The following is a 14526-nucleotide window of genomic DNA, read 5'->3' on the forward strand; positions in this document are numbered from 1 at the left end:
TGTCATTAATTTTTTTCATATTTCAGCTGTATCATAATGTACGTAACTCTTCCTTTTTTTTTTTTTGCTGTTGTTGGACTTTGAAATAGTTTCCAAGTAGAGTTTATTATACCTTAGGCTGAACATTTTGTAAAATGAATCTTCACCCTCTTATTATTTCATTAGTTATTAGGTTAAAAGGTATAAAATTTAAGTCTCTTAATAAATGTTGTCAAGAGGGTTTACAGAAAGATTGTACTCCCAGTAGAAGGGTATGAGAATTCTCACGGTTTTTCCTGAATGAGTTTAGAATAATATCTTTTCTTCAGTGTCCTTTCCTGCTAGTAGAGAATAGTGTTAATGAGAGATTTAACTAAACTTTAGGTTAGTAAAGTAATTCCTTCAGAAGTCCTTTGCAGAAAAATATTTTGGAAATTTAATACCTTTCCTTTATAATTTGAAAATCTTTTGGCATGGAATGAGATTTTCAGCTAAATAATTTAGGAAGACTTCTATCAGTGTGGTATTAAATTTGAAAAAGAAGGTTTTTTTGTTGTTGTTCTAAATGGTCATTCTGTCATTCCATTTTTGTGATTAGCAAATAACTTTCTGGCGAGTTAGCAGCAAATGGGGAAAATAGATAAAATTGTATCCCCCGATTCTGGTAGACATGCTTAAAAATAGATTATAAACGTTCCATATAGCTAGTTAGGCTTTGAGAGCAGGGGCGAGGTGCTTGTACTAGTGTAAATTGTATGAGGCTGTAAATATCTATAGTGATATAACGCTCAGTTATTATTTTGGGTGTGTGCTGAATGTGGTTGACCAGCACTGTACTTTTAAATATGTATTTAATAGCTTATTTATTTCTTTGTATTATATAATTGGCTCTCCTCTTGCCTGTATAATTTTCTTTCTTTTTCATATTTATTAAAATATAGGCAAGGAAAAAGCAATTAAGCAGAAACATTAAATATTAATATAGTGCCACTACATAGTTTTTTTGGGAAGTACTTGAGCAGCTAAAATTACATTTTTAGATTTTTTTTTTTTATCATTTTAGATGTGTATTTCATTTAGTCATTCTATTCTATACTCGTTTAACAAAGAAAAGAGAAAAAGGTATATGTAAAGCAGATTTAAATAGTTTTCGCCATCCAAATAGCAGTCGTCATTTGTTAAGGACCCATTTCTAATATGTTTAGGAGATGTTCAGCAGTCAAACTGATAGACCTCTGGAAGTTTTGTTTTTGATAGGAACTTAGTTTGGAATTGTTGTTTCTAGAAAAATTTAAGTTATCTAAGGCTTTATTAAAAAAATACTAGAGGTATACAGTAACTGGTCATTCTTCTGCACGGATTCTCCTACGTGGATTTAAATCTGCCATGTACTGTAAAGAGATTAATGTATTGAAAGAAATAGTTAAGTTAGTTTAGTGTGTGCTTAGTTTTATTGCTAATCAGTGGACTGATGAACTTTTTTTTTTAATAAAATATTATTTAGAAGTCGTTAAAGTTGTAAGGTTCAGCAAACACTCTTTCTGAAAAACATAGTCCTGGAAAAGTAAGTAAAAATTTTATTGGAATCAGATTGAGTTGAGTTCTTGTACCTTTTTGGGTAGAGAGTTATTTTTTTAGAGAGCTCTAGAATTGGAGTTATATGTTGTACAACTATGGGGAAGTCACTTTATTGTTTTTGAACCTCATATTAAAAAGATGTAAATAGATGCCAGTCAGCGCCATCATGGTAGTTCAGTATGGCAGTACTGAAGTAACACGTGGAGCATACCCTGTGCCTGCTTTCTGGGTGCCAGTTGAACTTTCATCTTCGTAGTTAATGCTAGTTAATAATTAGAGAGGTTTTGGTATAGGGCTGGTGATGTATCTTAAAGTGGAAATACTCTCCCTACATAGAGTGTAGGCTTTCTCTCCTTTAGGAAACAGCCCTGCAGTGTATAAACGTTTTTAAATAAATGAGAGATTTGTTTTTTTATTATTTCTTAGGACAGCACTAGAGGAATATAAGTGAAACTTTGAGAGTGGTATGTTGACAGTCTGCACGTGCAAAGGGCAGGTAGTTCTCCTAGCCCACTTGCCCCTTTGATAGAGAAGAGTGATGGGCTAGATGGTGAGTAGTGACTGATGGTAGTCATGGTGTAGGTCAGGTTTCTGAATTACACATTTGAAACTTACTATGTTAAGCTACCATCTGTCATTAAACTATGAACATCTATCCAATACCAGGTAAATACCTTAAAGAAATCATCTAAATACTATGTAAGCATAAGTAAATACCATAAAAAATAAACTAGGTAACTACTATGTAAATACCTTAAGAAACTATGGTGTAGAAGATGTTTTTATGAACAGGAGATGTTCTTAGCAACTTGGTTTTTTCTTTTCTTTTTTTGCTAATAGCAAAATGGGAAAACCCTATTTCCATTTAGAGGATAATAGGTAAAATGTGGTACACTCACGATGAACTTTTATGTATCAGTGAAAGTCAATGAACCACAGCAGAGACTGGCTAGCTGTTCATCAACCCTTTTCTTCTTCTTCCTGGTAAATAGCTAATCACGTTCCCCAGCCTCCTTTACTTTGGTGAGTATTTTTGATAACAGAATTAGGAAGTAATGTCAGAAGCTATTAAAGATGAAAGGATGAATGCAGCAAGCATGCCAGCTAGATTCAGTCATCATTGTTTGCTTCTGGAATCAGTAATAAAGAGGAATTCTTTCAAATGATATGGAAAGTTATACAAATGCCAGATGACACATGATGATACCATTAAGGTATCATCTTGAAAATGCTTTCTCTGTTTTAGGAAACAAGCTCAGACTTTCCTTTAATATCACAAAAACGTTTATTGTTCGTCACAGAAGGTCCAAGGGACAAAAGTAAATGTAATCCGATCCCACCATCACTACTCGTAAGACAACTATGAGAAAATGCCCAGGAAATGGGTCATTAGTGAAGAGAAGAACATTCAGATTCTTACCATTTTGTGAGACTGATAATATTGACAGATTCCCTGGTAGCTCAGCTAGTCCAGAATCCGCCTGCAGTGCAGGAGACCACGTTTCAAATCCTGGGTCGTGAAGATCTTCTGGAGAAGGGATAGACTACCCACTTCAGTATTCTTGAGCTTCCCTGGTGGCTTGGACAGTAAAGAATCTGCCCGCAATGCGGGAGACCTGGGTTCGATCCCTGGTTGGGAAGATCCCCTGGAGAAGGGAATGGCTACCCACTCCAATATTCTGGCCTGGAGAATACCATGGACTTCATAGTCCAAGAGGTCACAAAGAGTCTGACACGACTGAGCAACTTTTACTCACATAATGTGTCCGAAGTAAATTAGAAATAACCTTTCAAAGTCATAGTGGTAGTCAGAGCTAAGCTATTTATAAACAGTTCACACCATTGTTTTTAATTTTTTCATTTACTTCTGGTTTTAACATAGCCATCTTCTGTGAGAGTGAAGTTCTAAAATTGCGGAATTAAGAACTCATGTCTTCAGCATGATGGGATCTGAAAGTAAATCTTAGAGAGAGAAGAAAGAAGAGTACTGTCTAGATAAAAATGATATTAAAAACCAGAATGCTGAATAGAGAAGGAAATCACATAGGAAAATATCAGCCGATTCAAAACAATCTATAATGAAACCATACAGAAAAGCAGGAGAAAGGACCCATCTTGACAGTCAACCGAGATGAAAGATATTATAAATGAATGTCCAATAATGAACTTAAAAATTAAGTTGTAAAAAAAAAATTGAGTAGTATTTTAAAACTGAAATCCAAGCATCTAGATTTTTCTCTTTTTCTGTGTTTTGGCTGCTCTGCATGGCTGTGGGATCTTAGGGCCCCGACCAGGGACTGAACCCAGGCCCTCAGCAGTGGAAGTGAATTCTCTAGATTTTTCAACTTCAGTTCCTGAGAGTGTTAAAATTTTTTTGGTCGTCATCTTTTTTCACTTAAATATTAAAATATCTATTGAAAACTAGAATTATTGGAAAAATATATCTGGATGCATCTAGATAATAAACATCAAAGTGGTTTCAATTGTTATCAACCTGGCTAAGAAAGAGACTTCGTCCATCAAGAGAAGCTCCAAGCCCAGAGTTGTCAGGTATACTTAGCATATGTGTGCAGGCCAAGTCACTTGAGTTGCGTCTGACTCTGTGTGACACTGTAGACTGTAGCCTGCCTGGGTCCTCTAAAAAAAGAAAAAAGGACCCCTTGGACTGTAGGCCACCAGGTCCTCTATCCTTGGAATTCTCCAGGCAAGAATACTGGAGTGGGTAGCCATTCCATTCTCCAGGGCATCTTCCTGACCCAGGAATTGAACCCAGGTCTCCTGCGTTGCAGGCACATTCTTTACCACTGAGATATCTGGGAAGCCCCTGAAGATATAATACATAGAATGGAATACTCCTCAGATATAAAAAGTACAAAATAATGTCATTTACAGCAATATGGAAGCAGGTGTCATCTTAAAAAAAGGGTTGTATCACGGTGAATAAGTCTGGCCCTAAAATAAGGAAGAAAAATCTTTAAGTGGTACTAATATTATCAGTGGTAAAATTTTTTTTTAAAATAGCAAATCCTTTTCAATAATCCATAGGAGTAGGGCTTATAATCTTAGGTATATGATGGAATCAGTATTAGGATCTTATAGAATGAACGTAATACAATACTTTCTTATGCTTTATTGTGAACGATTCCTGGAATATACTAGGAAGCTATCCCATTCTATTTAAATTACAAGTAATTGCAAAAGATAGTTGAGGGCTTATGTAGTTACTGTGTCGGAGAAGGCCATGGCACCCCACTCCAGTACTCTTGCCTGGAAAATCCCATGGACAGAGGAGCCTGGAAGGCTACAGTCTATGGGGTCGCTGAGGGTCAGACACGACTGAGCGACTTCACTTTCACTTTTCAGTTTCATGCATTGGAGAAGGAAATGGCAACCCACTCCAGTATTCTTGCCTGGAGAATCCCAGGGACGGGTGAGCCTGGTGGGCTGGCGTCTCTGAGGTCGCACAGAGTCGGACACGACTGAAGCGACTTAGCATAGCATTAGCATAGTTACTGTGTATAAAGGGATTCTTTCTTTCTTTTTTTTTTAGTTTTTTTAAAATATAAATTATTTATTTTAATTGTAGGCTAATTGCTTTACAATATTGTCCTGGTTTTGTCATACATCAACATGAATCCGCCATGGGTGTACATGTGTTCCCTATCCTGAACTTCCCCCAACTTCCCTCCCCTCACCATCCCTCTGGGTCATCCCAGTGTACCAGTCCCAAGCATCCTATATCATGCATCAAACCTGGACTGGTGATTCGTTTCATAGAGAGGGAGAGGGTGGAATGATTTGGGAGAATGGCGTTGAAACATGTATAAGATCTTAGTTTATAAGAGCAGATTATGAAACAAAAGTATAATATTTTATACTTATGTTTATTTTTTTTTAATTTTATTTATTTTTTGTGTGTGTCACTGTGTAAGGGATTCTTTCTTAACTCACTTGTGTTTGCTTTCATGACAGTCCTACATATTTCACCTCTGGCACACATTTAGACTTTGTACTTTCCATGCCAGTTTTTCTTTTGAAGCATCTTTGTTGAAGTGCAATTTACATACCATAAAAAGTCACCCATTGTAAGTGTACATTGCAGTGGCTTGCAGTAAATTTATACAGTAGTGAAACTTTCTTTATAATCTACTTTGAGAACATTTCCATTATCCCCAACTGCTGCTGCTGTTGCTAAGTCACTTCAGTCGTGTCTGACTCTGTGCGACCCCATGGATGGCAGCCCACCAGGCTTCCCGTCCCTGGGATTCTCCAGGCAAGAACACTGGAGTGGGTTGCCATTTCCTTCTTCAATGCATGAACGTGAAAAGTGAAAGTGAAGTCACTCAGTCATGTCCGACTCTTCTCGACCCCATGGACTGCAGCCTACCAGGCTCCTCCGTCCATGGGATTTTCTAGGCAAAAGTACTGGAGTGGGGTGCCATTGCCTTTTCCGATTATCCCCAAAGGTGCTGTCAGACATGTGTGCATTCCCTTCTGTGAGGTTATTATTACCTTTATTGTTATATGATTAGCATGTCCCCCAATACTTTCTCTCTCACTCCTCTTTGCTTTGTCTAGTTGTTATATCTAGTTTTTATGTTTTATTTTTGTTTCTTTTAACCTTGAGTTATTACTCAATCAAGTGACCTTGTTATGAAGTCATCTAAGGGAATCAGAGGACAGTTCACAGGCATGGGACCACTATGATTCCATCCGCTTCTAGGCTTCTTACGCTCTGAGGCTATGAGCACACACGTCGCTGCTCATGGTGGGGAGCCGCGACACATGTAGAGAGAGAGCGTCTGAAGGGTCCTCTCAGTGGAGGGATCTGGCTGCTGTGCCCTTCGCTGTGTGCCTGCAGTTTTCCCTTGTTGTAAAATCCGGCAGATCAAAGGCTCTGCGGGTAAGGAGGAGAAAGAGTGAGGAAGGCACATGTGTGTGTTTCTTTTCATCTTCTCTCTTTATGTAGGAAGAACGGTAACCCTCCCTTCTCCCTTGCAGGGAAAAGGTAAGGAGACTGCAGAGGATTCAATGTGATGTTCTTGGGAGGGTGAAATAATTGAGACAACGGAGCTTTGTGACGTTAAAAAAAAAAAAAAAACTTCCTCTGCAGAGAGCAAAAATGAAGTTGCTTACTCTTTATCCCATTTTCTCCCATTTTGTGAAGAACTCAGTAGAATAAGACACAGCAGGCTCTATGTAGCAACTTGAAGTATGATACCCGGATCCTAGAGCCTTATCTTTATGGTTCAGAGGAAAAAGGGAGCTTGAATATGTTTGGGAGCTTTGAGGCCCAAGTCATAATAATACACTAGAAAATAATACATGTAAACTGTTTAAAGTTGTAAAATTAGAGTCCTGCAGAAAAATAAAAGCAATAAATTAGATCAAAGCGCTACTGGGGGAGAAAATCTATGCAGATTACACAATAGAAAAAATGATGAAAAGTTCCTTGGTGGCTCAGATGGTAAAGAATTCACCTGCAATGAGGAGACCTGGGCTTGATCCCTGGGTTGGGAAGATTTCCCTAGAGAAGGGCATGGTGACCCACTCCAGTATTCCTGCCTGGAGAATCCCTGTGGACAGAGGAGCCTGGCAGGATACAGTCTATGGAGTTGCAAAGAATTGGAAACTGTTGAGCGACTAAGCACAAACACTGTGACACAGGAGAAACACTCTAGCCTCAGATTCAGGAACTGATTTTAATTCTTACTCTGAATTAGCCTACAAAAATCTTACATAGATCACTTAGCTAAACTGGGCCTCAGTTTCCTCATGTAATAGAAAACGATTCACTTATGTCTATCATATCTGAGATTCTTTTGGGCTTTACAATTACATAAGGAGATGGCAGCTGAGCACTTGAAAAGGTGTTTATCATGGGCCATTGCTACTGCTGCTGCTGCTAAGTCGCTTCAGTCGTCTCCGACTCTGTGCGACCCCATAGACGGCAGCCCACTAGGCTCCCCCGTCCCTGGGATTCTCCAGGCAAGAACACTGGAGTGGGTTGCCATTTCCTTCTCCAATGCATGAAAGTGAAAAGTGAAAGTGAAGTCGCTCAGTCATGCCCGACTCTTAGCGACCCCATGGACTGCAGCCCACCAGGCTCCTCCGTCCACGGGATTTTCCAGGCAAGAGTACTGGAGTGGGGTGCCATTGCCTTCTCCGATGGGCCATTAGGGAAATGCAAATATTAGCACACCAAGAAACCACCACACACCTATCACAGTGACTAAAAGAAAAAAAACAACAATACCAAATGCACTCGAGAATACAAACTTGAGAGAGAGACAGATATGAAGGGAATGAACTTAAATGCAAAGATAAAATAATTTTCTCCATTGGATCTTAAAAGGAGGATTCAGTCACAACCTAAAGCTTAACTAATCTCTTTGGATAATTAAGCCTAGAATAAAAACTTTCCTGCTACAAATTCTACCTGATTATGTGATCACTTTTGCAACTGAGATTCAGCTTGAGTCCCCCATGTTGGTGTTTGCTGTTATTCCCCCTCCCCCTCAAAATTTCCAGGTCTTAGAAGGGGGAATAAGGTAAAATGCATTTATGATAAATGAGTTTCAAATGTGCAAAGTCTCCATCAGTGGCTCAGAGTCTTGATTACTGTGCTGCTGCTGCTGCTGCTAAGTTGCTTCAGTCGTGTCCGACTCTGTGCGATCCCATAGACGGCACCCCACCAGGCTCCCGTCCCTGGGGTTCTCCAGGCAAGAACACTGGAGTGGGTTGCCATTTCCTTCTCCAATGCATGAAAGTGAAAAGTGAAAGTGAAGTCGCTCAGTCATATCCGACTCTTAACGAAGATCATGGCATCTGGTCCCATCACTTTATGGGAAATAGATGGGGAAACAGTGGAAACAGTGTCAGACTTTATTTTTTGGGCTCCAAAATCACTGCAGATGGTGACTGCAGCCATGAAATTAGAAGACGCTTACTCCTTGGAAGGAAAGTTATGTCCAACCTAGATAGCATATTCAAAAGCAGGGACATTACTTTGCCAACAAAGGTCTGTCTAGTCAATGCTATGGTTTTTCCTGTGGTCATGTATGGATATGAGAGTTGGACTGTGAAGAAGGCTGAGTGCTGAAGAATTGATGCTTTTGAAGTGTGGTGTTGGAGAAGACTCTTGAGAGTCCCTTGGACTGGCAAAGAGATCCAACCAGTCCATTCTGAAGGAGATCAGCCCTGGGATTTCTTTGGAAGGAATGATGCTAAAGCTGAAACTCCAGTACTTTGGCCACCTCATGCAAAGAGTTGACTCCTTGGAAAAGACTCTGATGCTGGGATGGATTGGGGGCAGGAGGAGAAGGGGATGACAGAGGATGAGATGGCTGGATGGCATCACTGACTCGATGGATGTGAGTCTGAGTGAACTCCGGGAGTTGGTGATGGACAGGGAGGCCTGGCATGCTGCGATTTATGGGGTTGCAAAGAGTCGGACATGTCTGAGCGACTGAACTGAACTGACCTGAAGCAACTGGGAACACACAGACAGTGTGTGGAAACACTGCTCATTTTTATGTTTTATAACTCTTGCATTCCGTTGAATGGACTTGGTCCGGTCTCCCCTACTGTAGGTTTGGGGAAATGCTACTATCTAGTGTCTTCCCAAATGGAAAAGTAAATGAAATTGATGAATGGCTAACTAGTAATGGAGCTTCCCTGGTGGCTCAAAAGGTAAAGCATCTGCCTGCAATGTGGGAGACCCGGGTTTGATCCCTGGGTTGGGAAGATCCCCTGGAGAAGGCAATGGCAACCCACTCTAGTACTTTTGCCTGGAAAATCCCATGGATGGAGGAGCCTGGTAGGCTACACTCCTTGGGGTCGCAAAGAGTCAGACACAACTGAGCGACTTCATTTTCTTTCTTTCTAACTAGTAACAGCCAAAATATTGACTTATGATGAAAATATTTAGGATTTAGAAGTCTCTTGAAAAATGGCTTCCAGGAACTTTTTTTTTTTTTTTTAATTTGAATACCTTCATGTAAGGTATATCGTTGTAGAGGGATAGATAAGATTCACCAGTGAAACAAATTAAAAATGTAGTAGAATCAAGCATATTCAAGTATTTGTCATTTGTTAAAGGTGACATTTCACAACTGCTGTGATGAACTAGTAATTTCATACAAAATCTTAACAGCCAGGTAGACAAGACATATTAGGTTTGAGATACCTATTAGATTGGGGAGGTGTCTGGGCTAGAGATAAAAATTGAGGATATCACCAAAAGCCAGAGTAGAGGTAGAAAGGTCCACTTGAGCCCTTTTGTTGTTCAGTTGCTAAGTCATGTCCGTCTCTTTGCAACCCGATGGTCTGCAGCATACCAGGCTTCCCTGTCCTTCACCACCTCCCAGAGCTGGCTCAAACTCATGTCTATTGAGTCATTGATGCCGTCCAACCATCTCATCCTCTGTCATCCCCTTCTCCCGCCTTCAATCTTTCCCAACATCAGAGTCTTTTCCAATGAGTCTGTTCTTCGCATCAGGTGGCCAAAGTATTGGAATTTCAGCTTTAGCATCAATCCTTCCAATGAATATTCAGGGTTGATTTCTTATATTCCTTAATTCAGAAGTTGAGCCATTGAAGAGATAGCAAAGGAGACTGAGCAGAGGGAGCCTGGGAATTAGGGGGAAATTCAGTGTGGAAAGTCATGTGGAGAAATTTTTCCAGCAGGAAGTAATCCCTGCACCAACTACCAGTCACCCAAGACAAGAGCTAAGAATTGACTGTTCATTATAACGATGTAGAAGCCTTCAGGGCCTTGACAAAAAAGCAGTTTCAGGGATATAGGGAGGCCACAGCCTGATTTAAGGGGACTTAAGAGACAAATGGGAGAATAAGAATTGGAGATAGCATTCATAGATAACTTCCAAGGGGTCTTGCTCTAAAGGTAGAAAAACAAAGTGGAAGCTGGAGAAGACTGTGGTCAGAGAGGACTTTTGCTGTCCTTTTAAGATAAAAGAGCTTACAAAAATGTACACATGCACCATGGGAATGAGATCATAAGGAGAAAGTGTGATGTAAGAGAGGGAGGGAAGAATGGGTGGGACCATGTCTTGTCTGGGAAGAGGGACTGGGATCTACTCCGTTAAGTGGTGGGACCTTAGAGCAATGGGGAGTGCAGCCATTGTCACAGGAAGGAGACAGGAGAACGTGGGACAGAGGTAAATAGGTGGGGAGATGTGGAAGGCGACAAAGGACTCATCGTGGTGTAATAAAAGCAGGGTCATCAGCGCCAAGTGAGGGCAGGGGAGAAGGTATGGAATAGTCATCGGATGAATGGACTGCAGAGAAATGGACACCAACACTGAAGGCTTGTGTGAGCTTGGTGATCATGAACTTAGAGGGAAAGCAGTCGGCTTAATTTTCTGTTTTTGTCTACCTGTGTTCAACTGCACAGGCGCAGGTGCAGAGCAGGCAATGTTGATTTATCCAGGTCTAGGTTTTCTCAGATGACTCTGAGGAGGTGAGAGAAGGCAGAAGAGTGAAATGAAACTGGTTTAAGGGAGAGGTGAGGCCATGGGGCGGTGAGGGGCTGGGGAGGGGCAGTAGGGTCAGCCTCAGATGGAAGAATTTGTAAGGGTTGACGCATGAGAGGGATGAAGGGGTGGGCTCTTAGGTTTGAGATTACAGAGGGCTTTTACTTCTGACCAGATAAAAGCCAAGAGTCAGGGGAGAGGAAAGCACACAACCGGAAAGCCAGGGTTTGGGAAGGATTATTTATGTGGATACTGAATTTATGCTTAGAACCTGAAGCCTGGTCTCTTATTTTCTAATGTCCTTTGCTGTCATTGGACTGACAACATGTTTAGGGTTCTTACTCAGCAACAGTTTCATGTTTTTTTCGTGGTTTCTGTTTCTTAATCCTTAATGCTCTGAGATTTTCTTTGTGTTGTCTTTTAGTTTTTCTATTGCGTTTAAATTTTTTTGTGTGACTTCTTTTTAAAATTCTGTGTATAATAAATATCCCCAGCCATAACTCATTTTTCTTATTATTACTATCATTTTTAATGACCTTAAGAGTCCATAGTATGAATTTTTATAATTTATTCAGTTCTCCTGCTGGGGTTATTCTGGTTGTGTCAGTTCTGTCTCCACAAACCATGCCGCTTATGTATATTGCATTTAAAATTTTAACCTGTCATTTTATGTCTCACTTTCAGGAGTTCTTTCTTGCTTCTGATTAACTTTTCATACCATCCCTTTCTTGGAAAAAATTGAGTTTTTGATGATCTATGTGATTTTTCTATGCCACATATAGTTCATGAATCAGAATACGGTTCTTTTTCTCCAGTTAGGTCCCCTCTGCACTCAGTTATTATATTTTTACACATAACATTTCCCCCAAATGATGAAATGTATTGTGCTATATAGTTAACGTTTAAATGTCTTTTCCTTTTAGGTATCAAAAAGTAAAGATGGAAAAGAACAAAGTGAAACTGTATCACCATCCGAAGATGAAATGTTCTCCTGGCCAGGTCCCAAAACAGTTACGTTGAAAAGAACATCTCAAGGCTTTGGTTTTACATTGAGGCATTTTATTGTTTATCCCCCAGAGTCTGCAATTCAGTTTTCATTTAAGGTAAGAGAAGTAATTAAAGTAGAACACGAGGCAGTTGCTGTCTCCTTGTCTTCCTCTCATCCTGCCTTCTGTCTTTTAAGGATTAAGTGTTACTGGGTTGGTCAAAAAGTTCCTTTGGGTTTTTCCATAAGATGTTATGGAAAAACTCTAACAGACTTTTTGGCCAACCCAGTCTGTTTGCGTTTTTATTATATTCTTTTCCGTCTTTTAGATATATTCCATCTTCTGGAATAAAACTTTAATCTCCTCTGAAAGATCATACTCATTTTGAACTATGTATCTTTTTTTACTATCACTTCTAATTCTAAACTTCATCCTGCTTTTTCTAATATCTAGAAAGGGGATAAGTTTTCTGGGCAGAGCATGCAGAGGAAATAGTTCATTAAAATATTTGGATAGTTGTATAGTTATTGGAATTAGATTCATACTTAACTTTCAGATATGTAATATGATGGCAAGTCAGAATTTAAAATCACAGCTTCTCACTAGAGTGAATTACATTGATAGGCTTCAACATATAGGAACACGGTCTAATAAAAGGCAAATGGAATCACTGTGATGGCAGCTGACATGCTGAGTACTTGTTCTGTATTCTTTATTATTCTTTATGAGCGTTATCTCACTTTATTATTAGCCCCATATAACAGATGTGGAAACTGATCTGAGTCATGTAATGAGTAAGTGGTAGACCTAGGATTTGAATTTGGCCAGCGTGAATGCCTGATGCTTAACTATTGCTCAACAGTGTAATGGAAATAATGACATTCAGAAGACTTGGGGGACTTTGACCAAGACACTTAACTTCTTTTGGGCTCTAGATTTCCATTCTAATTAAAGGGAATTGTACTAGAAGATTTGAAAGTCTCTTCTAAATCTAAATATCTATGAATCTAGGCCTGTCTTTTATAACATAGTATCATATTACTTCTGAAGACAACACACTTTTTAAACTATATTTTTCTTGGAAAATATCTTATAAACTTTTAAAACTACTAAAGAATTTTTAAGAGTTATGAATTATTGCTACCTTTGGGATTTAAACTGACCAGATTGGTGTTCCTAAAATGTATAAAACAGTTGAACTGGATTCCCTAAATATCTACTTTACCTTAAAAAATGCCTTAAGTAGTATAACTTAGATACTAGGTCACGTAGGAGAGTAATAGAGTCCCTTGCTTTAATTACATATTAAGGATAATTTTGTTTTTGTCTTTGGGTTTTGTTTTGAAGAAGAGTATTAGATTGTGATGATATAGAGAGTACAGATTTTAAAAGATAATTTTACCAAACATAGATTTAAAATGCATTGTTATTGTTGGAAAATATTTCTAGAAATTTCAGTGGCTCAATGTAACTGTTAGCAGCACAGTCTTTGGAGTCAAAAGAGTCTGGGTTTGAATCCTATCTCTGCTCTTTGTCAGCTTTATGTCCTTGAATGAGTCTCTTAACAGACAGTGACAGCACCTTCCTCACGGGTGGCTGGGTTGATTAAGTGATATAATACATGTAAAATAGCACAGAAATTGGCAGACAGTAATTGCTCATTAAACCTTAGGGATTAATGCTGTTATTTAACACAGATGTTCTTGCAAATAAGTCTTAGTCTTATAACTTTTACATGGAAAATATTTATTGAAATCTTTTCAATTTGAAAACTTGTTCATCCACTTCAAAGGAATGTATAAAAATTAATATTGTAGAGTTTTCAGAAAATGTACCATTAATTCAACAGTGTCTTTATTATGTTACGTAGCTGGCAGCCTTGTTGCCAGAACAGTCTCAGAACAGAGCTTGTAACCAGGAAAAAAAATTATGTATTTGGGCAGCCAAAATAAAGGTCAAAAATTACATAACAAATTATCAACCCTTCACTAAATGTTTGTTTTTCGTTCCATAGTACATTGTACATAGTACATTGCTTTTCATATGATACTCAACAAATATTTGAATAAATGTATTTTTATGCTAGGTTTTCAAAATTGCATTTCTAATTTCCCAGCTAGAGGTAGACAACATGGCAAGACAGCATGGTAGCAATGAATGCAAGCAAGTAGATAAACCTCAAAGTTTTAAAGATATAGCAATTTGGAACCAACTTATCCAAAGATAGTTCTGAGTGCTGTAGTAGCCTTGAAAAGCACATTTTTTAAGGTTTAGTACATAAGTGATGAACCAACCCGGCCCTGTCTTCCAGGTACCAGCCTCATCCATACAGTTGCCCGCTTCTGACAGCTCTCCTTGGATGTCTGTTTTAGGCAGCTTACACTCAGTATGTCAGAAACTGAACTTCTGTTGTCCTCCTTAAATTGGCTTTACCTGAAGCTTTTTCATCTCCATGCATGACAGCTTCATCCTTCTGGCAAAAGGCATTG

General features: G+C 39.0%; 1 protein-coding gene across 48 annotated transcripts in view; it reads left to right on the forward strand.

Annotated features, from left to right (window-relative positions):
- ARHGAP21 (Rho GTPase activating protein 21) overlaps positions 1 to 14526 on the forward strand; it is a 130253-nt gene that overhangs the window by 40726 nt on the left and 75001 nt on the right. For all 48 annotated transcript variants that reach the window (XM_086334426.1, XM_086334431.1, XM_086334447.1 and 45 more), the window contains one exon: positions 11975 to 12154. In XM_086334426.1, coding sequence (XP_086190552.1) covers positions 11975 to 12154 — 180 coding nt within the window. The remainder of the gene's footprint in view (positions 1 to 11974; positions 12155 to 14526) is intronic.

This window comes from Bos grunniens, chromosome 13, assembly GCF_055505025.1.
Source record: "Bos grunniens cultivar Pamir isolate PY7600 chromosome 13, Bosgru_T2T1.0, whole genome shotgun sequence".
Classification (NCBI taxonomy): Eukaryota; Metazoa; Chordata; class Mammalia; order Artiodactyla; family Bovidae; genus Bos; species Bos grunniens.